Below are 27,996 nucleotides of genomic sequence, written 5' to 3'. Positions count from 1 at the left end.
TCTGAGAAAGATTTCGGCTGCATCAGATACAGAGCCATCTAGGCATTCGCCATGAACACCTACGTTCCCACACCAGGACCCCCCCTCCGTTGGCTTTCGGGAAAGAGAGGCCTAAGCTGTCGGCGCAGAGTTGAGTTTACTGGGGCGCGACGGGTTTCGTTAAAGGCCCCCAGGAGCCGGTGGGAGCTGTAGGGGTAACCAGGCAAGACTCTAGACGCTGTGGGCGCCGCGGCACTCAGGAGTCCCCCTACCGGAGAGCGTGCCCCCCTTCGCCCGGCTCCTGGTTTTCTCCGGCTGCCGGCCCGCTCCCGGAAGCCGTGCAGCTGGTAACAAAGAGCCCGCCAGGCCGCCGCTGCCCGTGCTGCGGGATCCAGGAGCCGGCGCAACTGCTGGGGTTGAGCGCAAGTCGGGCCATGAGTCCAGGTTCGCGGCGGTGAGGGGCGGCGGCCGGCGGCCGAGGCGCTGGTGCGGGCCGAGAGGCGGGTGCCTCCTTCCTCGCCGCCCGCGGGAGCCGGGGTGCAGGTGCCTCTCATCTCCCACACAGGAGAGCGGCTTCACGACCTTTCCCTGGCGGCGCCTGGCCTTCAACTGCAGGAGATCGAAGCTCATGCCCGGCTGCCAAACCCTGGATTTCTCTGCAGGACTCCGAGAGCACCGGGTTCTTACCCGAGGTGTCCTGAAGCTTTGTGTGAAGAAGCTGAGGAAACCCGACGGTTTTTGCTTTTAATAAAAAGTTTTTATAAGTGTGCATTTTTAGAGAATTTTGCAGAGTTTGAAGTACTCGCTACCTCTTCGCACCCTTTTTCTTGCTCCTGGAGTCTTTCCTCCTCAGCTGTAAACATTTCTACTATTGGAGCAGACCAGGGATGAACATTTTGTAATTGAAAGTGTAACTTAAAACCACGTCGAGACTGTAGTCAAGATGGACAAAAAGTCCTTTGAAACGGTGTTGGATGAAATTAGAAAGGTAATTTCACTTAATTTCTTAAACCAGTCTATGAGCTACGAATTCTCGTAGTTCATCCTTTTTGAGGGACGGCGTGCAGTTTTTGCGAGATATGGCTTAGGACTGCGAAATAGATGGAATTTTAACGTACAGTATGGGAGCTTGTAGCTTGATACATTTCACTATGCAAATAGAAATTAAATTATGTTAATGGTAAATTGACTCTCAAGTCAAGTGCGGTATTGTGGAAATTATATCAGAGTTCTCATTCCCAAGCCGGCCAATCATTACAAGCTATGTGCTTGTGGAGTGGTTTATTATTTCTGACCTGATCACCTCATCTTTCAGTGACCTAAAGACTGAAAACTGGAGTTAATACGTATAAAATTTCTCTAATGGTACTTATTATGGCAAGTTTTTTAGATCTGAAGATAGGCAGACTGTACGTTGCCTGGACGGACAAAATTGATGTCCAAAAGGCCTTGGGTTTAAAGTTCTCTTTAGGAGTGGGCTTCACTAAGTTGAATTTCAAAACTTTTTCTTCCTGCTTTCCAAATTTTTGCTTTGTTTCGGGACCGTTGTATGTAACCTACCTTCCAGAATGAACCAGATAGAAAGAAAAAAAAAAAATGGAATGTAGCCTTTAGCCTAAAAATGCCTAAAGCACAAAAGTAAGAAGTTTACCTAATTAAAAGTGGAAGGACTTTCTGTACCATTCTTATGCTAATACAGGGTGCTTTGCTTAGAATTTCAGAGTGAATATCCTTCTGTCTCCGTACCTTTAAGATTCTTGACTGACAGGGAAGGATTTGTTACTTTATGCTTCAGATTATGAAATTATTAATAAAATTGCCTGTGGGGGCCCCTCCATGGCTCAGTCGTTTCAGCTTCAGCGTCTGTCTTCATCTCCATGTTCCTGGGATTGGGTCCCACATCCGGCTCCCTGCTCTACGGGAAGCCTGCTTCTCCCTATAAGCTTCCCCCCTGCTTGTAATCTCTCTCACTCTTTCTTTCAAATAAAATCTTTTTAAAAACCAACTTCAAAATAATTGCATTTGTACTTGCTGTTTTTCTTCATTGTCTATAAAGCAAAATGTTTTTCTTATCCTTCATAAGACTTTTTTTCAAATTCATGTTAAATTTACACATTTGACGATGTTGAATGTTCTTTTTGAACAAAACGGCTTTTGCACGTCCAGTTTGTGTAATTAAGATTTGTACTAAAATGTCAGCTTGCCAAATATGTGTTTAAAATTTGTAACAATTTGTTCATGAGCTGATACTTAACTATTGTTTATGAGGAAGTAGACCAGTAGATTTCTACTTTTGGAAGCTATAGGATGCAATTTGCATGTGTTCTCCCTTCTTCTTGTGAGAAGATCACGTAGTCAATACTAGTGAGGGATGTAGGATATTTTCCAGAGAGGAAAATCATATATGAGAGAGCAATTTACATTCTTATTTAAGTCCTTATTTCTGGTGTGCAGGCAAAATGCCTTTTGCTGTCTATGCCAAATAATTAGATTCATCACCATTGTCTTAGTGTATTAAAATGGGATTAAAATGTAGACATATGTAAATGAGAATTAGTATTGGTTTTTTTAAAAAATTGCTCTCAGACTTTGTAAATATAAGTTGGTTTACACCAAGTAATCATTTCCTGACGTTACATCTCAACAGTACATTCTCTAGAGTATGTTATCAGAAATGGTATTCTCTCCCCCTCACCTCCCTTTTCAGTGAAAATTAAACTATTAAACTACTGGGCAACCTGGATGTTTCTTTCAGTTAACTGGTCATGATAGTTTCTCCTAGCAAATTGAGGTATATGCCAAGTACAAATATTGTTTTGTAGTAAAAGCAAAGGGATCAGTTGGGTTTTTAATGATTAGTAGTTACCAGATTATGATTGTTTCCATCTCTAAGCTCTGCAGACAGTTGCAAGGAAAGCATACATGATTTCAGCTGGTTCTAGATAGTGCTGGGTCAAGGCCTCTGTACTTACTTCTCTCTGAAATTCCCATTGATAGGGGCCTTGTAAGGAAAGGAACCATCATTTACTGAGCAATACGGAACACAATTTACTGAGCAATAGCAATACTATTGATATGTCTCTTCTTGACTATTTTAATCTGAAGGTGGGTAGTGAATGGTGTTCCCCTTTTATGGGTAAAAAGATTCTCAGGGTACTTAAAATGCCTTTCAGAGACCACACTGCATGCACACAGATTAAATTGAAGGCCCTCTTTGGCTCCTTGGGTTCTTATATCCCCATGGAAATATTTGTCATTCACATTTCTCTATTAGCACATAACAGCTGCTCAGTAACTGTTGAATGAATAATGCCTGATGTAATAGTCTTCTTAAAAATGACAATTTGGTTGAAATTGGGATGTAAATTACATTTACAGGAATTCTGTTTGTTATTTGTAGTAATGTCAGATCTTGTCTATTACAGTTCTGTTCCTTTTCATTGTAGGAGTGAGTAGGGAGGCCCGGAGTTTTTCCTGCTGTCTCAGTGTATCCCTTAACAGCATGGAACCGGGAAAGGTAGAATGTCATGTCACCATAGTGACTTTAGCTGCCTCTTTGTGCTGGGGCTGAAGAAGGTCTGCCATGTTTGAGTTGCTTAGGTAGTTTTGATAATATGCATATTACTCTTTTGCTTACATATATTAATGCTGTTTTTCTGTGTGTGTGTTTTTTTTTTTTTAGGCTGTTCTGACAGAGTACAAATTAAAAGCAATTGAATATGTGCATGGATATTTCTCTAGTGAACAGGTATTTCTTGTATTTGTTTAAGCAAAAGTGTTTTTTGTTTTTTTCTTTACTCTAATAATTCTGTTTAAAGTCTATTTACCTGCTGGTCAGGTTCAAATTGCTTTTACTTTGTTGCTGTATTTATTTAGAAACATTAGAAGCTTTCAAAATGATAGACAGCTTTGCAGAATTTATAGTTTATTTTATAAACATAGCTATTTGCACTGATTTTAAAATGTGGTGTCCAAGAAAAGCATATTTATCATTCTGGGCACAATATCATAAATTTATAAACTAATGGTAAGCATACCCAAATTTGTACAGAATTTATAAATCAGTAATAACAAAATTCACTACACATTAAAAAGAAAACTAGAACAAATGGTGAATTATAGTTCTTAAAAGAAGTCACTACATAAAAATTTTAGCCATAAGAAAAGAAAATACAGGGTCTAATAAGTAGTTTCTGTCACTGCCAGCAGAGTAATGTTTTGAAGTTTAGTTGAAAACTCACCCAGCTTCAGGGGGAGTTTGATAATTTAAGAAAAATATGTATGCATGTACATATGTACATGCATACATAGAGAAACCAGATTGCTGAGGAATACGTAGAAAATATTTGATACAAAAATAGGGCAGAAAGAGAAATGTGCATTAGGAAAAGAGTCCTGGGAGAGGGTTGGAATGTGGAGAGGATAGACAGTGGATCAGTCTGTTTTGGAGTTAGTAAATACTCCAACTTTTCATCTGTTTCTCAAGACTTTCAAAACTTGAACTTTGAATAACTTTAAGCCTGTTGAATTTCTGGTTGCTAAATCCTTAAAAGCTGTTCTATGATTTGCATGTCTTGCTGTCTATGTAATGGGTGTTTTTCAGCTGTCCCATTAATTTTTTAAAAATCACCTTATGCTGTATTTAAATGTTTGGAAAAGTTTATAATGTCTCATAGGTAACTTTTCTTTCCTTCTCTTGACTGTGTTTGTATGTGTGAAATTTTGTAGAAAACTTCCCTTAGTGGTTATTCCACTTTGCTAAAGTCACTGGAAACTTTCCAAAAACTAAAAGCTACTTGCTAGGTATGACCTGCTAAGCCTACTTACAGTATTAAAGATTTTTCTTCTTTATCAGGCATATGATAGTTGGCAACTTTTTTTGGTTGATTAAGTGGCAGGTAGCATTTACTGCAAGGAAAACCATTATTCCCATGAAAGCGAAGAAAGTACGCATAATACCCATTTGTGATTTAGGCATCACATTATAAGGAGTAAAAAGTATTTTTACTCTTCTTCATATGCTACTCCAGCCTCTAGCATTAATTTTGCAGAATTATTTTTGTAGAATAATTGAAACCTTAACACATTTTCAGGAAGTTATGGTAAAAGAATTCATTAACCCAGATTTCATTACCCTCTCTTCTTTGAATCATTCCTTTTTTTACTTTTGGAGTTCCCTTGGAATCAGTGAACAGGGTGGTGATGACTACGCAGGGACTTCACTGCTGTGACCTTGATGCCCTCCTCACCTCCTACTGGCTATCTCACATTATCTCCCTCTTTCATGTGAAGTTCAGTGGTGGTGATGGGGGAGCCTGGCTAACTCTGCTCTCAAAGTGACCTACTTACTGTTTAGAAGCTGCTAGAGTAAGTCATGGTAATTCTTACATTTTTAGGGAGGAGATCTGTAGTGTAAATACAAGTACTGAGCCCCTCAGACTCCAGGGAAAGAGCAGGACATGGTGGACCTACACTAACCACACCCCTAAACACCCTTTTGTGACTGATCATGAATGTCACCCCGCTATATTTTTAAAGTTTTCCATTTGTAATATAGCTTTATATTTCTAACCTGACATTTTGTCTCCGTCTAATACTTTTTCGATCTTCCTTTTCTTTAGGTACTTTTTCCTGTCCTTTATACTTTCCGTTTATTTCTCTACCAGTGCTGCCCCAGACTCTGTGATGATGGAAGTGTTCTCTTTCTGCACTGTCCATTGTGGTAGCTACCTACTTCTTACAGCTGTTGAGCACTTAAACTGTGGTTTGTGCCAGTAAGGAACTGAGTAGTATTTCAAAGTACTGAAACAAATCTTGTAGAAATATTTGCAAACGCATTTCATTAGAGCTAAAGCAATTCTTTGCTTTCAGGTGGTTGATTTACTGAGATACTTCTCCTGGGCTGAGCCTCAGTTAAAGGCAATGAAAGCATTACAGCATGTAAGTAACTTATTTTTCTTTAGAATGTAGAGTTTAAGTATTTTGAGTTCTCCCCTTGTTTTCTCTAATTGACCTCAAGTTGTAATTTGTTTGCATTAGAAAAACTGACCCTAAATTTTATTATACTTCATTATATTTTTATAGTAATCAAATAATCACTAAAAAATTAAGAGTTCCCAAACTGAATTTAAATTGTATGTATTAAATTGTACACCATAGGATCCTAATTGGCATATTGGAAGAGGAAATATTTATAGGCAAGCAAAGCATAGAATTTGAGTTCTTAAATGTTTTTATGCACTTCCTTTTCTATTTTTTGGTATCTTTATCCTCTTGTATTTAGTGTTAGGACAATAGTCAAATGAGTTTATATTCTTTAGACCAGCACTATCCAAATGGACTTTTAGCAATGATAGAAATGTTTTATATCTCTGCTATCCAGTATGGTAACCACATGACTTTTGAGCATTTAAATGTGTCTAGTCTGCCTGTGGAATTGTATTTTTAATTTTATTTAATTTTAATTTAAACAGTGCCTAGTGGCTACTGTACAGACAGCACAGCTCTAGAGCCTAAATTAACAGAGGCATTAAAGTCAAACAGTATCTGGCTAGGTAGGAAGATTTTCCTTGGATTATAAGTGATGGCTAGTTTTAAGGGAATCTACAGATCCTTAGCTTCCTAAACTAATTAATTTGCTGAAAAAAAGTGGCCGGATCTGTTAGTACTTCTCCTCTTCAGCAATTAGTTTTTATCGACTCTCCAAAAAAAAAAAAAGGTTATCTTACCCATCCACCCATCACCTGACGGTAAAAATCTTTTCCCAAAGACCAAAGAGACCATGTAATCCCCTAAGAGGGAAGCAAAGCAGAGAGCTTCTATAAGACTGATGGAGACCTCTCCTTACTTTATCTAGACAACAAACTCACGACAAAGCTCTGAGGCCTGCTTGCTTTTTTTCCACCTGCTTTAGAATTAAAATTCAGAGGTGAGAAGGCTAGCATGCGCACAACTTACAAGTAGCCTTTGCTGACAAACTAAGTCTGATTTGGTTGTTTTCACACTAAAGACTAACCTCTACAATTAGGTTATACAATAGACATTTTCATAAATGAGATAAATGAATAGTTCCAAAGTTTTTACAAATATATAATAAATAATATAAATCAATTTTTGGTAAATATTTAAACTTGTGGTATAGTTTTTAGATGTCATTTTAAAAACTTGCAAAGGAGTATATAGTTTTACCAGTTTTTTTGGTGCTACCTGAATGAAATTGTCTGAACAGCATTGCCCTAAGTTTTAGGAATCAACTGAGTGTTGATTCTAAATGATCTTCTTGCATTGACTTTGCTTTTGAATTTCCTCCACTGTTAACATAAATCTGTAAATTGACGGAACCTTATCTTCAAAAGCACAAGTACCCTAGTCAAATTATGTAACATTGCACACCATCTTCTAGTGTCACAGTTAATATTAATATAGGACTCTTAAGAAAATTCTGCAGTAAAGAATCCTGTTTAACCCATCTTTTCCCTACCTGAGTTGACTGTAGTACCCTTTTTTAGTAACACTATTCAGCACCATGGACCTCACTTTAGGAAGCCCTGACTACAGAATGCTTAGCCCTTTAACTAAGGAATGTAATTTTTCCTAACTTCTCAAGCATTATATCTCCCAAATTATAAATATCCCCTTTTTTAGAACCTTTCTGAGGAAATTACTACCTGTAAATTTTTTTTTCTATAAATAAATATGTCAAGAGATGTGGATGGAAAAAGCACATAGGGGGACTTAGATCTTCAACTGAAATAGTTAAATTGAAAAAGTCTAATTCACATAGTTGTTAGTTGTTAGGGCTTACTTTTGAATAGGTAGTTTCACCTCAAATACTTAAATATTAAGAACATTTAACTATATTTTCCTCAAAATGGCAATGTCTGGCATGAAAATTTCTCATGTTGAAAATTAAATTATTTTTTATATTAACAGAAAATGGTGGCTGTTCACCCAGCAGAAGTGGTCAATATACTCAATTGTTTCACCTTCAGTAAAGACAAGCTAGTTGCTCTTGAACTGTTAGCTTCGTGAGTATTTCTTTTTCTTTTTACTTTATTGGAGAGGATTTGGAAGACTTTTGAAATGTCTTTTAACTCATTAGTGTGTATTAATGTCTCAGAATTATATTAGTAAATGGGACTCAAATGAAATCTGTGAAATGGTAGACTGAATTTTTATATCTAAGTATCTAGGGGCGCCTGGGCAACTTAGTTGGTTGGGCGTCCAGCTCTTGATTTCAGCTCAGGTCATGACATTAGGGTTGAGATCGAGCCCCGCCTCGAGCGCCACTCCGAGTGTAGAGCTTGCTTAAAGATTTTCTCTCTCCCTCTTCCCCTCCCCTTCTCCCTCCCTTCACTTGCACATGTTCTCTCTAAGGGAACAATAAATAATTAAATATCTAGCGTGTTTATTACACATGGTTACAACGTAAAAATAATGGGGGAATACTAAGATTATGATTTGGTTTGTCTTTATTTCAGGACTTCCATTGCCTTCCGACTCTGAGTAGTTTGAAAGGCTCATTAAGAAGGCCATAGGTTGGGACACCTGGGTGGCTCAGTTGGTTAAGCAGCTGCCTTCAGCTCAGGTCATGATCCCAGTGTCCTGGGATCGAGTCCCACATCGGGTTCCTTGCTCTGCAGGGAGCCTGCTTCTCCCTCTGACTCTGTCTGCCTCTCTGTCTGCCTGTGCTCGCTCTCGCTCTCTCTGACAAATAAATAAATAAAATCTTAAAAAAAAAAAAAACAAAAAAAGAAGGCCATAGGTTTTATAGTTAGGTTCTGTTACATGTACTTATTCTTTCCGGACCTTATTTTCCTCAGTTGTAAAGTCAGGGATCTCACCTACTTAATAGCATATGTGAACTTTAAATCCTGGAAGATCTGTGCAAACACTAAGCATAGCATTTAATAATGATCATAATGAATGTGAGCTCCACCGTGCTCTTCTGCATGATGGAAGACTCTGTAGATTGCTGTCCATTTAGAGCACTTGCATTTTTAAGTCCCTTGTGTGTTGATAGATGTCCACAAAAATACAAAATTAAAGCAGAAGGTAAAACTTCAGTTTTAGATCAACCATTATTTTTATGCATTTGGTACATGGATTTTTTTCTATTGCTATAGATTTCCACTCATTGAGAGGGTATGTTTTCAAAAATCCCATGATTTTTGTTCATAGAATTACTTCATTGCTTTTAGTTAACCAGATAAACCTCAGTTCATTTATATTTATCATTTTTATAAAAATGTGGTTTACATTCACCAATTAAAAATAAATCACTTTCCTCCATATGTCCTGGGGGGAAAGGTTACTCAGATATAGTTGTTTGGTAAAGGTTGTTGGCGTTGATATGTATGTCCAGGTTCTTAAATGAAAACCTCAGTTGCATTTCCTTGGTAGAAACATCGTTGATGCACAGAACTCTCGTCCCATCGAAGATTTATTCAGGATAAATATGTCTGAGAAGAAACGATGCAAGAGAGTACTGGAACAGGTAATTTTCTCAAGATTGCTATATAAATAGAACACTGGGTTTTTCTGAATTTTGATGGAGGAAAAAAGTACCAGTCTCATTCCTGTATGAATTGTGATGCATAACCTGGCGGCCCTTTAGAATGGGTCAAGATGGCATCCCTTCGGTTAGTGTAGGACAGGAGCTGGGTGAAGGAGGTTCAAGGGGATGAGGAAAGGGCTTGAGAGTGAGACGCCAGTTGGCTCCTAAGCTTTAGCTTCAGCAGTTGTTTATTCTTGGTCCCTTGGTAGCTTTGCCACGGCTCCAAGCTTTTGTCTTTAACCTATGTATTTAGGAACATGACGTTTTGAATTTGTTTTGTCATCAGTCTTACGTTATTCACATTTGTAAGAGAGGGGTAATAAAGCAAAGTTCCAGTTTATTAATTTAAGATCTCTAAGAATGGGAGGAGTAGCATGTACCTAAACCTGCTTGACTTCAGTTGTCATTTCAGGTAGTTATTTCATAGGATTGTGATGGCTGGAAACTGAATTAATGATTTAGAAACCTGGTTGAGGAAGATGTGCACTAGTCTCCTGGGGCCTTGTAGCCCAAGCAGTTTTAATCCTTGCACCCTCTGCTAAACTCAGGGGTAGCAGAGAACTTGGCCTACTCATGAGCTTTTTTGTAGCAGAAGCAAGATCTGAGCCTCATTTCTTTAATAAATTCTCCATTAGTTTTTCTTGACTAAATTTTTTAAGGCACCATGCATTTACTGCTGTCGTTTTCTTCCTTATAAAGCGTTCTGATCATGTCAGAAATAATATGGTCCTGAGTATTTTCCTTCTCAGAAATAATGTAGTCCTGAATATTCTGTGGAATAGACTCTCTGGTCAGTATAACTTAGTACAACTTTTCTGGAAGCTGAACTTGAAGAGCCTTAAAATGTTCATGCCTTTTGACCCAAAAAATTCTATTTCTAGGATTTATTCTAAGGAAAGAAAAAAGTAATTTGTATGTAAGCGTATTTACTTTGGTATTATTTATAGTAACCAGAGATTGAGATAATTTTTAGAGTTGGGGGTTTAGTAGGTGACTGGATTGTATAGTTAATTATGGGTGTTTTGAATGAGTTTATGAAACCAGTATCTCTCTATAACAAATGTGAATGAATTTATAAAACCAGTATATCCCTACAATAAAATATGTGGCATCCTACATACTTGTAAAACGGTATATACCTTCATATCCTTATAGCATAATATATATTAAAATATATGTCACAGTGTATTGTTTTTCATCATTTAATATTTATTAAATATGAACTCAGTATTTGTTAGTGTATCATTGTAAAAGCTGAGAATACAATAATAAATAAGGTAGAACATCCCTTAACATGTTTCATGAATATGTAATGCTATGTTGAATATAGTTTATGTAAATAACTCTTGCTTTTTCAACAGTACGGTTCTTTGGATACCCAGTGTCCCATGGTATTTGTTTGTGTTTTTCTCCACTAAGTTCTAAACTTCTTCAGAGCAGAGTCCATGTCTCTTTCATCTGCTGCTCTCCTTTTCTTGCTGTAATGTGAGTTTGGTGTTTGTACGGTGGGACGTTGTTTCTTGATTTGGAGAAACAGGACATACTAAATAGTAAATGAACTTGTTTGCACAGAATTTGCAACATCTGCTGTGGAGATATCCTTGTATAGGAGTCTGTTAGTTGTGGCTAATAGAAAACTAATTAAAAACATTGTTACCTCTATAATAATGCCATTTAAATAAAGTGATTTTACTTGTGAATTTTGGTCATGTTCACTACTGTAATTGCTGATGAATGCACAAACAGATTAATGTGATACTGTTCTTAATTCGTATTTTTAACAGGGCCTCCAGATATCCCGAATACTTAACCTATGAGTAAATTTGGTTATTTATTTATTTATTTATCACCACTATCTTGTTTTTTGTTACAGGCTTTTAAGGGGGGCTGCAAAGCTCCTCATGCTATGATATCTTCTTGTGGAACCATCCCAGGAAATCCATATCCCAAAGGAAAACCTAGCCGCATAAATGGAATTTTCCCAGTAAGCATATGTTTGTGGGTATGAGAAACTTGTTGTAGCTATCAAATTTAGCATAATTATGATATTTAAAGAAAATGCTAGTTGATGGTCCTTTCACGAAGGAAAGGAATTTTATTCGGTCAGCAGCTTAATTCATGGATTCACCACTGATCAAAAGTTCATGTATTACTCCATTAAAGTATTTATGTGAAATGTACAGAAGAATAAGACAAACATAAAAAGGATGATTTTGTTTTGCTTTTCCAAGTATTTTAGAAGCACTGCTTTGCATTTAGTAAAGGAGCATTACTCAAATTCTCAATGTTCCTCAGACAGTTTTACAGTTGAGTATGTTTGAGAAATTGTTTGCAATGTTTCCTTCTTGGACAGTCACACTGCATGATAAAGGCTCTGAGAAGTCCAATAAGAAGGAAACCTGTCTTTATACCATCCAGTGTTCTTCAGATGTCTTTGTAAAATAATCTTTGCAAAGAGTGCTATATTTTGATTGCAGTGTAACAAGTAACCCTAAAACTCTGTGGTTTATAACTAAAGATTATTTTATACAGTTTCTGTGAATCTGGAACTTGGGAGTGGCTTACATTGGTTTTGGCTCAGGGTTTCTCACAAGACTGCAGTCTTCTGGGAGTTTGAGTAGAACTTGAGACTGTGCTCTGAAGGGGCTCAGGTACATGTCAGGCAAGTTGGTGTCAGTGGTTGGAAGGGGGTCTTCATTTCTCACCGTTAGGCTCTGCCCGTAGTGCTGCTTGAATACCTCATGACATGGCAGCTGACTTCCCCAGGAGCAAATGGTCCAGGGGAAGGCAAGTGCAAACTGTGTTGTCTCTTGTGACTTAGTCTTGGAAGTCAAATGCCACCATTTCTGGAATATCCTCTTTATTATGTAGGCCAGTCCTGTTCACTCTGGAAGGGGACTTCACAAGGGCATGTAGGAGGTGAGGACGTCTGGGGGCCATCTTGGAAATTGGGTTCCCTGCTTGTATGTGCTATTTAGGTACACGCTTTTAGGAGGACACATTGTGGCAGTCTGTCAGCTTATTCTGATCTGTTAACAATAGCAGTCTTGAATGAGGTTTCGTCACTTAATGCTTATAGAGACCATCACTTTGTCATCTATTTTTAACTGTAATACAGGTACTCTTTTTGATTCTTTGACCATTATACATACTGGCACATTGGAAGTGGTCACTCCTATTCTGCAGGGGAAAAATTAAAACCTACATTATCCTGCTCTTCTGTTGTCCCCTTGTGAGTGGTATACTTGTTTCTGAGTGTCTCTGTACATGTCGTGAAGCTTCTCTGGCAGAGGACGTTTGAGGACCTTAGCAGGGTCTTATAGCCAAGGCAGGAATCCAGGTCCTTAAACTCCTACCAAATTAAGTCCTTCTCTTCAGTGTAATACAATGAGGGTTTTGTTTTGTTTCTCCTTTGTTTTTGTTTGTTTTTTTTTTTTAAGTCTCAATTATCTTTCTTTGTATTTTTTTTATTTATTTAAATAGGGAACCCCCTTGAAAAAAGATGGTGAAGAATGTACTAATGAAGGCAAAGGAATAGCTGCACGGATTCTTGGACCGTCCAAACCGGTATGTTTAGAGAATAAATGATGACACGGGCCTTAACTCATACATTGTAGTTTTCTGTCTGTTCACAGCACACAGCATCAGTTCTGTTTTTGTGTTGTGAAATTCACAGTGTACTAGAAACACAGGGAAAGTGAGTGGTCTAGGGAACTATAGCATAATTAATGAACAATGTTCAGGGCCCTTCTGAAGTTTCTTGTTTTATTTTAAAGTGAAACCAGTCCAATTGTTTTGTTTTGTTTTGTTTTCCCCATCCCTATTCAGCTGCTCCCTTGAAGGAAATGGAGTGTGCAGTTTGCTTTGAGGTTGTGGTTTGGCCAAATTAGTATTAATAGTAGTGAATCAAGAGCCCGGAGGTTGAGAGTATTTTTAAGGGAGTGATCGTGATTGCTTAGGGTATCAACTGAACCTAAAGACAGCCCTGTAGATTGAAGGGATTGCTCCAGCTGAAGTGGGAGAGGCCTTTTTACAGCGGTCTTGCATCCTGCCTGTTTGCCTGACAGGAGCTCCAGTGACAGCTGTTCATAGCATAACAGCCACAGATCCTAGCCCTTGCACAAGGCTAGTGCATCTTCCAGGCCACCATGTATGAGACCTACGGAGAACCTAGGTCCTTTACTGCCACTGGATCCCCTATGCAGGAGTGCCAGCTCCCCAGAGCAGGGTGTCTCTCTCTCTCTCGGTGTTAGAAGTATAGCAAGCTTAGCTCTGGATACCTCTGGTTCTCTAGAGACCAATTCCTGGGATGCTTTTGTTACATAGTTCTATCAACTACAAAATAAAAGATCCATGGATTTCAAAGGCAAAAAGACTAAAATACTGAATTCATAATCCCAGTTTACTTTATACTCAAGTTGTCAAAGTGCAGAATGCTGAAGAACATAGGACTTTGTTCTTCCCAGGAGAAAAGAGGGTAAGAATGGTAAGAGGAATCTCTGATGAATTTCGGAGGATGTTGGAAATTCTTGGGTAGCCAAGGTTCCTAAACCTAGTGGATTTCTTGTGTTACAGAGGAAGAGATAAACATTCTTGGATTAAGTTTGGCTCGGTCAGAGGAATTTGCTGTTTAGGATAAGGTCTGACCCTTCATTGGAGATGATTTAATCCTGAAAAAAAAATTAATAAACCCATCCACAGCAGTCTTTGGCAGGCTCTGCCTTTGAAATTTATAAGAACTACATTTGGTAAAGCAAAGAAATTTCCCTCACTTGTGCTGTGGTATTAGGCCAGTAGCATTTCATATGCTGGAGCTTTATTAGTCTCTTACAACTAAATGTTTTAAAGACAAGTTGTATTTTGTTTGCAAGAAGCCTTCTGATTTAGTTTTCTTCTAACCGCTCTACTTGCCCCTCATCTAGCCTCCTTCAACGTACAATCCACATAAGCCTGTTCCCTATCCAATACCTCCATGCCGGCCGCACGCAACCATTGCACCAAGTAAGCAGTTCAATTTGTGCTTTACTTTGTTTCTTTTTGCCTTTTATTAAGTGAAGGTTAATGTTGGTATATCTACTTGGGAAAATTGGAACATTTGTGAAATATGCTATGCTGAATTTAATTCTGTCCATGGCGGGCTACACAGATTCTTGGTCTACAGCAGTGCAGCAGACAGAGTTCAGGACATTTGCCTTTTGATAAGTTCATTATAGATTCTTTTTAATCATTATTATGGGTTTTCACTTTGGTAAATCATCATGAATCCCTTTTCAGTGGTTGTGTTCGGAGGTATCCTCAGTACATCTGACTTTAAATAAAAAGGTCAACTGTATGTGCTTGACAGAAAAGTCAGGTAATTGAAGTATGGCAGGATCTTCCTGCCCGGCCATTCAGCGAGCTTATGTCTGGAATGCGCAGCAGTGGGAAGTCAGAATCTCCAGCTGTCTCCTTTGATCTCAGCTTTGTCCTTACCCCAAACCCAAACTCTGTGTGAAATGCAACTCACATTATAAGAGCAGTTTTAAAAATTAGATATGCTTTGACCTCTTGGCCACAGAACGATACTAAATTTGTTTTTTACTATTATTTCATTTTAGGTGCTTATAACAATGCAGGTCTCGTCCCGTTAGCCAACGTCATAGCTCCGGGTGTACCCCCTCCACCTCCATATACTCCTAATCCAGTAGGAACAGGTAAAATCATGTTGTTACGGGGTGCTAAAATTACACACTTAAACACAGACTACACGTGGAGGGCCCAGTTGTTTGACATGGTGTGTGCTGGCGGGGCAAGGAGCTCACAAGCGTGATAATGGATTTGAGTGGGATATACAGGCTCCACTGGAACGACCTTGGCACACCTGTGTGAACACTTGCAGGCTGTAAACAAAAGAACCATTTCTCATGAGCTAGAAACTCTGGCAGGCTATGGAAAAGTATGGTTGACTCGATGAGTATTACCGTTAGGGGGCATTACTCCTGTGGGGAGGAAAGGCCTGTAAGAAAGTGCTCCGAGGGGCTTACCCTTTCCCCTGCACTTTTCAGTTCAGCATTTTCCTTTGAGTCTGTTGGGAACATGGGATTAGCTTACATTTTCATTTGTGTGTCTTACAAAAATTTAATTTTTATTTCAGTTAGGTATTGTTTGTTTGACCCTTCTGAGTTTGAGTCTTCCCTAGGAAACCCTTCCCCACCCATCCTGGCAGGACGAAAATGTCATCTGTATCCTCTAATTACTTTTATAGGGTTTCTTTTCTAATGTGTAACTTTTATCTATTTCTAGATATGTGCAGGGTAAGGATAGAACTTAATTTTTTTTTCTGCCCTTCCCACAGACTCGGAGTTACTTGATAGCATTTATTCACAAATTCTTTTTTACTAGCCAGAGTGGTTCTGTTGTTTGCAGCTGGGTACTCCGATGAGCATTGCTAAACAGTTTGCCCCAAAATTATCGTTTTATTTCTTCACCCTTGTTTATGGTATCTTTAGCCCTTAGAGTTTTACATTTTTCATAGAGAAAGAGAAACTATGAAAGAAAAGCTGGGAACTATTTTGTCTTGTTTCAGGTCTTAGCCCTTAACCCTAGGGAGTCCTGGTGACTTGGGTCTTAAAAGACCTTACTGAGTCTGGAATTTATTTTCATACAGGGTGAAATAGAGGTTCATCCTAATTTTTTTCCAGATGGTAGCCTGTCATGCCAGCACCACTTATTAACTCATCTACTTTGCCCACTGATCTGAAAGGCCGCATTTAAGTTTTCGTATATACACATGGTTATAATTCTGGGTTCTTCATTCTGTGCAGTCTACTTATTTCATGTTATGATGATATATTGATTTGACTAGCAGATTTATTCTATGTTCTGATACCTAGTAAGGTTAGCTTTTTCCTCTTACTATTTTTATTTTTCTTACTGTATCTGGAGATTTTTTTTTTTTTCTATCTGAACTTCAAGATTATTTTATGTAGTTGAAACAGTTGAATTTATGTGTGCATGTATATAACATACAAAATATATCATATACATGTTACATAATTATATATTACATTATTACTCTAATATTATATATAATTATAACAACATATAATAATTTTATGTAGTTATGTATATTAAGTTGGGGAGATGTGATGTTCTTATGATACTAAGTCTTACTCTTCAGTCATACGTCTGCTTTATATTATGTCAGGCATTAGTGTTTTTCCTCCAGGGCTTGTTTTATCTCTTTTAAGAAGATTTTATAGTTTTCTTTATGTAGGTTCTTTGCCTTCGGATTGTCTCTAGAGACTTTAGAGGTATTTTTCATCAAAATTATAAATGGAACATTTCATTTCTAGGTGCTCGTTCCTAGTTAGTTATTCTACTTTCTTTTTCTTGAAAGTCTCAAGTTTTTGAAGTATAAAAAAAGTCAGCTGAGTTATACTTTATTTCTTTTTTGCCTGGCCTTATTGGGTATTAATACTGTCCTAACCTTTTTGTAAGTATTTTGCTTTTATCTTTACTTTCAGTTTTTATTTTAGAGTTTTATATATTTGGTAGGTTAGTTGGGTTTGTAGATGATATATAGCTGGATTTTGAGTTTTAAATGGGATGGGGAGGACTGGGGGAGAGACTTAATAGGAATTTTCAGTCATCATAAAAATTGCATATTTGTTCTTAGTGCTTCCATTTTATCTTTGTATTCATTACTATTCTCTTATCCCAGTTTTTCATTTCCCTTACTTTTAATTGTATTAGTCAAATTGCTGTTTTATTTTTAACAACTCTACTCTCCTTGCCCCATCCCAACTTAGAAATGTTATCTTTAATATTGCTAAGGATTGCCTTCATATTCTTTTTTTTTTAAAACCATCATATTCTTAATGGTTGTTGTTACACAAAAACTAAAAAGTACTGCTCTGTACTCCAGTGACTTCCATTCTCACTCTTCTTTTTGTCGATTTGTGTGTTTTGTCGGAATACCATTCATGTTTTATTCTGTGCCTTTCAACTTCCAGCTTCTTACACTTTCCTCTGTTCTTTGATACCCTGTTCTGATATGCTCATTCTCCTTTTCTTTGAGAAGAAAATTTCTATAAGTAGTTTTTTAGACGAGCACATATGCAGAGTTATAGATGAGAAACCCAATTCTACTTCATTTTCTTTTATTAGAACCTTGGTCTCTTCCTATAAGCTTACAAAGAAAATACCTCTCTAGAATTCAGAAATGTCTTTAATCCTGGAGTTTGGCTATTTTACCAGGATGTCCAGGTGTGGATATTAGCATTAATCTTTCACGAAACTCTGTAAGCTCTTTGGATATGAAAACTTAAGTCTTTAAAGCTCAGGAAAATTTTTTTATTATTCCCTCAGGTATTGCTTTTTATGTGGTCTTTTTTCTACTTCTTGTACTCCTATTTTGCTCTATATTTGCCTTCTAAGTCTCTTACCTATGCATTTTTGCCATTTTCATTGTGATTTTGTTGTTTCTTATTTCTAGCTAAGTAACTTAGCTTTCTTAGTGTTACCACTAATCTTTACCATTCTTTGCATTTATTAATTTGGAGTCAGGTTTTTATATCTAAAGTCTTCATTTTCTTTGCTTGTATTTTCTTGTGTGTTATGTGTTTATATGTTCTTAATTTGCAGTACAGGTTTTGAAACTTTTTTTTTTCATTGAATCTTTGTTGATAGACAACATATGTTCTTGTTGTTTATTTGCACCAAGTTCCTTAGACAAGCTATGATCTCTCACTATGTCAGGGCTTCTAGGTTCTTTCTGTACCTTATACCTACCCTTGTTGGTTTCTTGGGCAGTTACTGTCAAGCCATAAGAGGTAATTTTTTTCCCATTGTATCTTTGCCTAATGTTCTAGTTAGGTGCCTTCTGTGGAGGGTAGGGAGGAGTGTGCTTTTGGTGTCAGTGTCACAAACTTCAAATCAGACTCTCCTGGGGTGGTTCTCAGCAGCTCCTAGCATAGGGTCTTTTCCAGAAACAACTGCGACAGGAAGGCTGGGCCCCTTTCTTTTTGCTTGGTTCATTGCGTGGACTGTGAAGTGGGTCCCGTAGGTGGTAGTGGGTTCTCCACTCAGCATCTGCCTCCCACCTTCAAGTCTTCCTGCCGTTGAAGTGACTGTCAGGTTAGCCAGTAATGGTGGTCCTCTACATTCCAGCTGTAGACTACACTTCATCCTAGGCGGCACACTCAGGCTGTCTTTCCAGAAACTGTTTCTAAATATATCTGTAAAATAACAATGCTCATTTAAAACCTACTAAGTTGTGGCTTAGTTGACTGAGCTTCACCTCTGGGTTTTGGCTCAGGTCATAATCTCATGGCTCATGAGATTGAACCCCATGTAGGGCTAGTGTCTGTCTTCTTTTTCCTCCTTTTCCTCTGCCTCTTCCCCCTTATTGCATGCTTTCTCTCTAAAATAAACCTTTTAAAAGTAAAATAACAAATAAATAATAATAAATAAAATAATAAATAAATGAATAAAATTAAACCTGATAAGTTAAAGAAAAGGCAGGGTGGGGATCAGTTGCTCATAATGCTGTAATCTTTGTATAGTTACTACTTTTATTTCCTTCCTCTTTCCATAAGCATACACTGTTTTTCCTGACATAGCATGCATACGTATCCGGAGTTTTTCTTTTTTTTGATGCCACTCTTTTGACTATTATGGTGGTGATTAATTTGAATAAAACTTGAAATCAAACTTTTTATTTATTTTCATATAGAAAATGAAGACCTTTCCAATCAGTCAAAACCTACACAGAATCAAAGTAAGTATCAGCTTTGCCCCAGATATAGCTGAAGTGCCCTGGTTGTCTGCTCTGTTATTCACTGAGAACAGTCTGAATTGAATGTATTTGGAATCTATGCTTTGAAGAAACGTTTCTAAAGAATTTAATCAATACTTGCTAGAAGTGGCTTCATAATGGTACATTATATACACACAGCATGAAATGCACATATTAACTGGATTTAAAATTAATGATACACCTTTGTGTCTTGTATGAAAAACTTGCAATATAATCTGAGTGGTCTGTGGCATTACAGCCACTTTCACTTTACATTATGTGATATTATCAGCCTCATCTCTGTTTTAATATAAACATATTAAATCCTTTTTCCTAAATGCTATTTCAAATACTAGATTTAGATTTAATTATTTTCATAAGTGTTGGGGGTAGCATAGCTTAATGTAGGGGAAAAAAAATACAAGGGGTACCAAAGCAAAAGTGAAATTGAAAAAGGAAGATGAGAGGCACCTCGGTAAAAGCATCTGACTCTTGATTTCAGCTCAAGGCTTGATCTTAGGATCTTGTGTTCAAGCCCCACGCTGGGCTCCATTCTGGGCGTGGAGCCTACTTTATTTTCTTTTGTTTATTTTATTTATTTACTTTTGGCATAAAAGAATTGAAAGTATTTATTAGGACAGAGAAACAAAATTTGCCATAGTTACTAATTGGAATTATACAGTAAATTAATACATATTTTAGGGATGCCTGGGTGGCTCAGTTGGTTAAGCAGCTGCCTTCGGCTCGGGTCATGATCCCAGCGTCCTGGGATCGAGTCCCATGTCGGGCTCCTTGCTCGGCAGGGAGCCTGCTTCTCCCTCTGCCTCTGCCTGCCTCTCTGTCTGCCTGTGCTTGCTCTCTCTCCCTCTCTCTGACAAATAAATAAAATCTTAAAAAAAAAAAAACATATTTTAATAGCATAATAACAGTGATTTTTCATTAAGGTCTTCACATTCAGTAGCACATTTAACAAACTTTGGAAAGACAGTGTCACAAAATTGTTTTTAAGCACTACACATTAACCTGAAACTAACATAACACTACATCAGCTATATTCAAAACAGACCAAAGAAAACACCGACATGTGAGATTATCATTAATATTGTACATAAGGACAAAGACAGCAAAATTCTTTAACCACATCATCATACTAGTGTCATACATGTTATCTATCACATTTTATTTTGGAAGTCAGCTCACTTCAATATCAGATTCTGTTTTACTGCACAGTGTCTAGTAAAACTAAATAAAAGGAAAAATCCTTAGGAAAGATGTGCTTTTCCTTTTTCAAGAAAAACGAAGTTGGGTCGAAGCAGGTGACAGTGCTCTCTTCAAATCTACTCTAACAGAGGAACCTGTCAAAACACTCCTTTAAAAAAAACCTACTTTAGAAACAAAAAAGAAAGAAAAAAGGAAGATGAGAGGTGGCGTCCGTAATGCCTGCAGATGGCAGCAGTACTGCAACATTTTATTTTTCTTCTAGTTGAGGCTCTCTGTGGTCCAGCTTTTGGGTAGGAGACAAACCTAAGCTCAGTTCTTGTGTAGCAAAGTAGCACATCATTAGAGTGCTCGGTTAGGAGTCTCAGTGGGAATTCTATTCCCTGAGCAGGGTGCCTGAGCAGTGCTTTTTTGCTGGTGGTTTCTCAAGGAGGCAGTATAATGGGCTGGAAAGAAAGCTGAGATGGCAGGACATCATTTTGTGACCATGTAATTTAACTTCCATGAAAAGGAGGTTGAGGAAGCTTGAGCCTTTATGCTCAGCTTCGTTAATCTGTTTCTGAAGGGAGTAACAGGTTAAGTGCCCTGAGAACCATCGTTAGGAATAGCAGACTTTGTTTTCCTATGCTGTGTTATGTTAGCATGATTAAGATTTTATTTTCCTTCTGAACCATGTCAAGAAACAAAAAGATTAACTAGTACACTGGTTAAGGATATGGGTCCATCAGAACAGGGTTCAAATTTTGGTTCTATTACTTAATAATTGCATGACCTTTTTAAAAATCATTATTGTGATAAGATCTTAATGAGATCCACCCTCTTAAATTTTTAAGTACACAATATAGAATTGTTAACTATAGATACAGTGTCATACAGCAGATCTCTGGAACTTACTTACCTTTCGTAACTGAAACTTGATTCCCTTTGAACATCACCGAGTAGTTGCATGATCTTATAACAACTTGCTTTAACCACACCGAGGCACACTGCCCATCTGTAAAACGGGGCTGTTTGTACCTATCTCAGGGTTGTGTGGGGACGGATGAAATGATAGGCATAAAGTACTCAGCGCAGCAACTGACAGATGTTTTACAGTTAACAACCAAATTACATGACAGGAAAGTCATAGTTATCATGGTATGTTTTGGGGTTTCTTCGATTTATTGTTGTTTTGTTGCATTTTAACTGCAGGCACTGGGTATGGTTAACAGTGTATGGCTTTTGCTTTATTATATAAGATCTTCAACAGAGACTGCTTATAAAGAATGCTTTGGGACAGTTTGGTCTGACCTTGTGATTTGTCATTCTACTACATGGTCTTCAGTGTGTAGTTACATAAGATAGTGACTTCTCAACTATTTCCCAACCACTGTTGACCTAAATAAATTTTTAGTACATTATTTACAAACACAAAACTAGGTATATAGTCCTTGTGTTTCTATTTTTTGTTAAACAAATGCAAACAAAAGTACAAATCCACTTTCATATGTCCTCTAAATTTAAAATACATAGTCTTATTTTCTTGAAACCAAATTATTGCTAATAACATGAATATTATCAGACTTTAGGCCCTTTGGGTTTGAAGTTCATGTATTTCTATATTACTGTTTGTCAATTCTCCCATCTTTTTTTTCTAAACTACCATAAAATTTGTTCAGTCCAGTGTGGCACCTTTTGGGCATCTCTTAGTCCAAATAGATTATGTATATTGCTGTTTTCTTCCATTTTATTCCTGTGGTCCTTTCCCCACCATGATTAACATTGTGCATTACTTCATTGATTGTGTCAGCTTTCTTATGCAAAAGTCTTTATTATGCATAAGTTTAGAAACTTAAGTCTTAGCTCATGAAAATAATTTTCAGTTGACTGTCACTGGGAAGGGAATATTCTTTGTTTACAAGTGAAACGCACTGTGATATGAGTATGGCAGCAGGTGACCGTTGTCATTATGACTTTAGCTACCTCAGTCATGCTTTCCATTTGACATCAACAAGATCATCAAAGGCTAACACTGTCCTTAAATTGATTCAGAGAGGAAACACAAATCATCCCCCCAAATACTTACAATATTTGGTAATTACAGTAATTATTCATAGGGCTTATGAGAATAAAAATATTATAGCAAACTCTAGTGGAATTCTTGAGAGTAGGTTTTTGCATGGATTTGGTAACAATAGTTAAGGTCATGGTGATAATATATCAAGTGTGGCAAACACTAAATACACAGGTGCCATGCACAGTGCTAGGTGCTGAGGCTCTAAAGAGGATTAGATACAGCTTTTGCCCCTAAGGGAGCTCCTCCGACAAGGCAAATAGCCTTAAAGGTTGAGATCGTGTAGACGAGGTAGTATGGGGAAAATGCTTGGGGGAGAAAGCTATATAAATTATAAACTGGAATATCAAGTTCAACTTACAGGAGTGGCCAGTGCAGAAGTTGGCATGAATCCTGGATGCCTGCTATGACCTAAAGGGAAAGTGATGTCCTGGAAACTCTTCAGAGGGGCAAATTACTTGTTTTATTACTCTAGAGAAGTGGTTTGAGAGAGTGAAATCTAAAGTCAGTACACCAGCAATAATCACAATTAAATTTTTAATTTTTAAAAATTGGCAAAATACGAAAGGAAAGTTTATTTGCGAACTTTTCAAGACTTCCTCACTGTGCATAGGAGTGCTCTTCTGGCAGAGTCTAGAAGATAGCTGGCTTTACCTGAGACTACGTAGGGAAAATCCAGATCATGGAATCTAACAAGGTGGCCACTGCAGTAGCCTACCATACCTGTTGCTGATTTTCTTCATGTTTGTCAAATGTTACAAAAATGTTGACGTATTTCTTTTGGGTTAAAATGTAACATTTCAGCATGGTGATATTCTTGCCTCTTTCTGCTCCCCACCCCCTATAGCGTTTTCTACCCCAGCAAGTCAGCTCTTCTCTCCTCATGGTTCCAATCCTTCAACGCCTGCTGTGACTCCCGTCCCTACGGCGTCCCCAGTGAAGGCAGTAAACCATCCATCAGCATCAGTAACTGCGACCGTGTCCGGACTGAACATGGCGAATACCGTCCTTCCCGTGTTCCCAGGGCAGGTCTCCTCGGCCATTCATACGCCTCAGCCATCAACGCCAAATCCAACGGTTATCAGAACCCCTTCTCTGCCTGCGGCACCAGTTACCTCTGTCCACAGTACAACATCAGCTCCTGTCCCGTCGGTTTTTTCTGGCCTGGTGCCCCTGCCAGGTCCTTCCGCTCCTCCTGTCCCAGCCCCTCAGGCTACGTCCACACCTCGGGCCACTCCTGCTTCCAATGAAACATTTGCTTCGACTTCTGCCCCTTTCACTGGCCTCCCTTTTCCTGCCACCTCTACTGCTGCTTCTACCAACAATGCCAGTTCTGCTTCACTGTCGTCAGTGTTTGCAGGTCTGCCCTTGCCCTTAACGCCGACATCCCAAGGGGTGTCCAACCCTGCTCCCTCTGTCATTGCCGGGGGCTCTGCTCCCAGTGTGGCCTGTCCGCTCGGTGTAAATAATCCCCTTCTGTCTGCTTTGAAAGGCTTTCTGACGTCGAATGATACCAACTTAATCAACTCCTCCGCTCTGTCCTCTGCTGTTACAAGCGGACTGGCTTCCCTGCCTTCTCTCACTAACCAGAACTCCGATTCACCGGCTTCAGGCTCCAAGTGCTATGCCCCCTCGGCCGTTCCCGCCCCGCCGAGGTCCACGCCCGGGCTGGCCATGTTCCCCAGCCTGCCCTCGACCGCGGCCAACTCCGCTCCCACCGCGACGACTTTGCCCGCACCCTCTCCGCTGGTGACGCCCACGTCGTGCTCGGCTTCGGCGCCGGCCAGCTGTGGCTCCTCCGCTGCGCTCTTGCAGGGCCCCCACGCGAGTAACTCAGAGCTGCACGCGGCGTCTGCCCCAGCTGTCACAACCCTGCCCGTCATGATCAAAACGGAGCCCACCAGCCCCACCCCCTCGGCCTTCAAAGGCCCCGCCCACTCTGGGAACCCCGCCCCCGGCACCCTAGGTCTGTCAGGGACGCTGGGCCGCGCCTACACGTCAGCATCGGTGCCCATCAGTTTGTCCACCTGCCTTAATCCTGCGCTGTCGGGCCTCTCCGGTTTGACGACTCCCTTGAACGTGTCCAACCCCATCTCCATCGCCCTGCCGCCGCACGCTTCCTCCGCTCCCATCACGCCGGTGTTCACTGCGCTCCCTCCGTTTACTTCTCTGACCAATAATTTCCCTTTAACGGGCAACCCGCCTCTCAACCCGTCCGTGTCAGTGTCTCTCCCAGGCCCCTTGATAGCCACCTCGTCCGCCGCTGTCACGTCCGCACCCGGCCCTCCGCCGAGTTCCAGCGCAGCCGTTCTCTCAGGGCTCTCCGCCTCGGCGCCGGTGTCGGCGGCGCCTTTCCCCCTCAACCTGTCCGCCGGCGTCCCCTCCCTCTTCTCCGTCACGCAGGGACCCCTGCCGTCTTCCAACCCCTCCTACCCCGGCTTTTCGGTCTCCAACACCCCCAGCGTCGCCCCCGCCCTGCCCTCGTTCCCGGGGCTGCAGGCTCCGTCCACGGTGGCGGCCGTCACCCCGCTGCCCGTCGCGGCCACCACCCCGTCGCCCGCTCCCGTGCTCCCGGGATTCGCTTCAGCTTTCAGCTCCAATTTCAACTCTGCTCTCGTTGCACAAGCCGGGTATGTGGATGCTGTGGGCTGTGGTCGTCTTGATCTACCCTGTAGTTCGTAGTCTTCTTTTTAAGTCGTTCGAATGAGCCTAATCTGATTGTCGGGCGGTGCTAATTTGTAGTTTTTCTGGACCGAAACTTAAACACTCAAAAAACACATACAGCTCTTTAGCCATGTTAAGTATATATAATGTTAATATCTGCCCAGATTATGTCCGTATTCGGTAATTTATCTTTGTATAGAACAGCAGAAAGTATTACAGGCAGAACATAGACTCACTAAATGCAGACCAGTATACTTCGGAACTGAAAGTAAATTTTGCTTCAGTGAGTGGCTGACTTTTATGGTTCCTTCCAGCCAGGGAGTTTAAAGTTTGTTTTACATCTCAAGATAATTTTTGACAAATACAGAAGCAATAGGTTTTGTCTTACCTGCGTTTTGACCTGTTCTGTCTGTTGTTTTAGCTTATCATCTGGCCTTCAAGCTGCAGGCAGTTCTGTGTTTCCTGGCCTTCTGTCCCTCCCAGGTATCCCAGGGTTCTCCCAGAACCCTTCACAGTCCTCCTTGCAAGAATTACAGCATAATGCCGCTGCACAGTCAGCCTTGTTACAGCAGGTAAGTGAGAACGGTGGGGCCGAAATTAAATGGTAGCATGTGTGCATAGCTTCTTTCCTGATAACCCTGTCATGCCAATGATGATATCCCAACATTGGCGAAAATTCTTAGAAGAATGTCTGGAGATGTTATGATTGATCTTCCCAAATCTGCAAATTATTGTTGTCTTCAGAAGGGTAACAGAGGTAATGGAATATATTCGTCTATATGAATTGTTTTTCCTACTTATAGACTTTCAGATCTTAGTTTGAAGATTTTTACAAATGAAATCTTTATACGTGACGTTTATATTTGAGCTTTTTTAAAAATAATTTAAGCTAAAATAATGGACATTAAAGCATGTTTTCTCTAGAAAACCTATTAACCTTTTTTAAAGAATAATTAAGTATTTTAATGGCATTTCTCTTGATCTCCACCATCTGAAGAATTTTGAATGTTTCTTAAAAACTTCAAGAGGGGCGCCTGGGTGGCTCAGTGGGTTAAAGCCTCTGCCTTTGGCTCAGGTCATGATCCCTTGGTCCTGGGATCGAGCCCCAAATCGGGCTCTCTGCTCCGAAGGGAGCCTGCTTCCTCCTTTCTCTCTGCCTCCCTATCTGCCTACTTGTGATGTCTGTAAAATAATAAATAAAATCTTTAAAAAAAAAATTTTTTTTTTTCAGGAGACTAAGAGGGGTTATCTTGCCCCAATGTTCTTTCTTTCCTACTCTAAATATCTGTAATGTGATATAGGCAAAAGCAGGTACCAACTCGATTAAATTTGGCACTCCGCTAACCTGCATGTTCTTCTTTTTATCAGGTGCACTCAGCTTCGGCTCTGGAAAGCTATTCAGCTCAGCCAGATGGGTTTCCTAGTTATCCTTCAACACCAGGAACACCGTTTTCTTTGCAACCAGGCTTGTCCCAAAGTGGGTGGCAGTGAATAAATTTTAATTTGTATTCTCCTTTGGAGCAACATCAGAAATGCCTAAGGACTGCAGTGAACAATCTGACTAATGTCAAGTTGGCGAAAAGTCAGAGAATGAGAATAAGGATAATCCTGGGGAAATTAGGATAAGAGTTTAAAACATGACGATTGCATTTTTTTAGTGGTTTTAAGTATGAACACTCCCCTATGTAAATAACTGATAATGAATTGTACGGAGGATAGTATTAAAAAGGTGTTTGGGGACTTTTTCGCCTCCCACCCTATTAAATTTTGAGTCGTGTATGTGATCTGTGTAGGAAGAATACTAAAGAGGAGGTTGAACTCTTTATAGCCGAATACAGCCTTAAATCTGCTTGTATAGCATCCACTGACAGAAGTAATAGTCGTGCCTCAGACTTCTGGGTTGCATTTGGCCCTAGGGGCATGACTGCCCTTGGTATGCAGGAGTGGTTCCTGTTAGCATCTTTGGAACTCAATAGTCCATATGTATCCACAGAAGGGAGCTTGAGACCCACGGTTATTTCTAATTTCTCACATTTATGCTCATACATATACTGCTGAATTTAACTTAATATATTTCAGGTAAGTGAAAATGGTGCTTAATATATAATCTTTAGAATGACTTTCAGGTGTTTTCGACTAAAAATACACCCAGAACTACTTTCTTACAGAAATGCAAGTAAGGCTTGTGATAATTTGCCTTCAAAACTCCTTTCTTAATCTCAGCAGTATCCAAATGAGTGAGGAACATTTGACTGACCCTTGGGCCACCTCTATTACTCATTGTACTCTGGAAGCTCTTGGTGAATGTTTACAATCATGGGATGTAGTATTTCTATTTGTACTTAAAGTCCAACGCTTCTCTGAAAGAATGACGTGACAACAAATAGAGAAGACTCACTCCGTTAGTAACCATGCAGTGTGTACTCTATTTAAGGATCTGTGGTAATATATAACATGATTGAATGTCATTAATTAAGTCTAAGAACTGCCACATTCGGGGGAACGGGGAGTAGGGAGAATGACTTTCAATCCTGTGATTAAAAGTGTAAACTATAGAATCTACTGTAGTACATTTCAGCATCTAGAAGTTTTACTTTTATAAAGATGGTGTCTGGAAGATGTTGCTAATGTATTTTCCTTCAACACGGGGAACAAACTTTTTAAGTATATTAATAAATATTCCTGTATGGTTAGTTTTTAACAGTTTTTTAAAATAAACTTTATGGATATGACAAATATCTTGTGTTT

At 39.2% G+C, this 27,996-nt stretch overlaps 1 protein-coding gene across 1 annotated transcript; it reads left to right on the top strand.

Annotated features, from left to right (window-relative positions):
• Positions 1-104: 104 nt before the first annotated feature.
• PROSER1 (proline and serine rich 1) lies at positions 105-26,827 on the top strand. Its single transcript, XM_044249634.1, has 13 exons — positions 105-967; positions 3,662-3,727; positions 5,851-5,919; positions 7,912-8,006; positions 9,382-9,475; positions 11,409-11,519; positions 13,019-13,102; positions 14,458-14,536; positions 15,133-15,228; positions 19,251-19,295; positions 23,432-25,214; positions 25,670-25,820; positions 26,617-26,827. Exons 1-13 carry the CDS (start codon positions 923-925, stop codon positions 26,737-26,739), a joined length of 2,841 nt encoding a protein of 946 aa, XP_044105569.1. The 5' UTR covers positions 105-922; the 3' UTR covers positions 26,740-26,827.
• Positions 26,828-27,996: the final 1,169 nt, after the last annotated feature.

Source organism: Neovison vison, chromosome 5 (assembly GCF_020171115.1).
Source record: "Neovison vison isolate M4711 chromosome 5, ASM_NN_V1, whole genome shotgun sequence".
Taxonomy (NCBI): domain Eukaryota; kingdom Metazoa; phylum Chordata; class Mammalia; order Carnivora; family Mustelidae; genus Neogale; species Neogale vison.
This window is presented reverse-complemented; position numbering and strand designations above follow the sequence as displayed.

Bases quoted from the DNA above. Each gene is read 5' to 3' on its own strand.
- PROSER1 (XM_044249634.1), top strand. From the start codon at position 923: ATGGACAAAAAGTCCTTTGAAACGGTGTTGGATGAAATTAGAAAG. The intron at 9,476-11,408 runs GTAATTTTCTCA...TTTTTGTTACAG, and splicing joins GCAAGAGAGTACTGGAACAG to GCTTTTAAGGGGGGCTGCAA. The intron at 25,215-25,669 runs GTATGTGGATGC...CTGTTGTTTTAG, and splicing joins GCTCTCGTTGCACAAGCCGG to CTTATCATCTGGCCTTCAAG.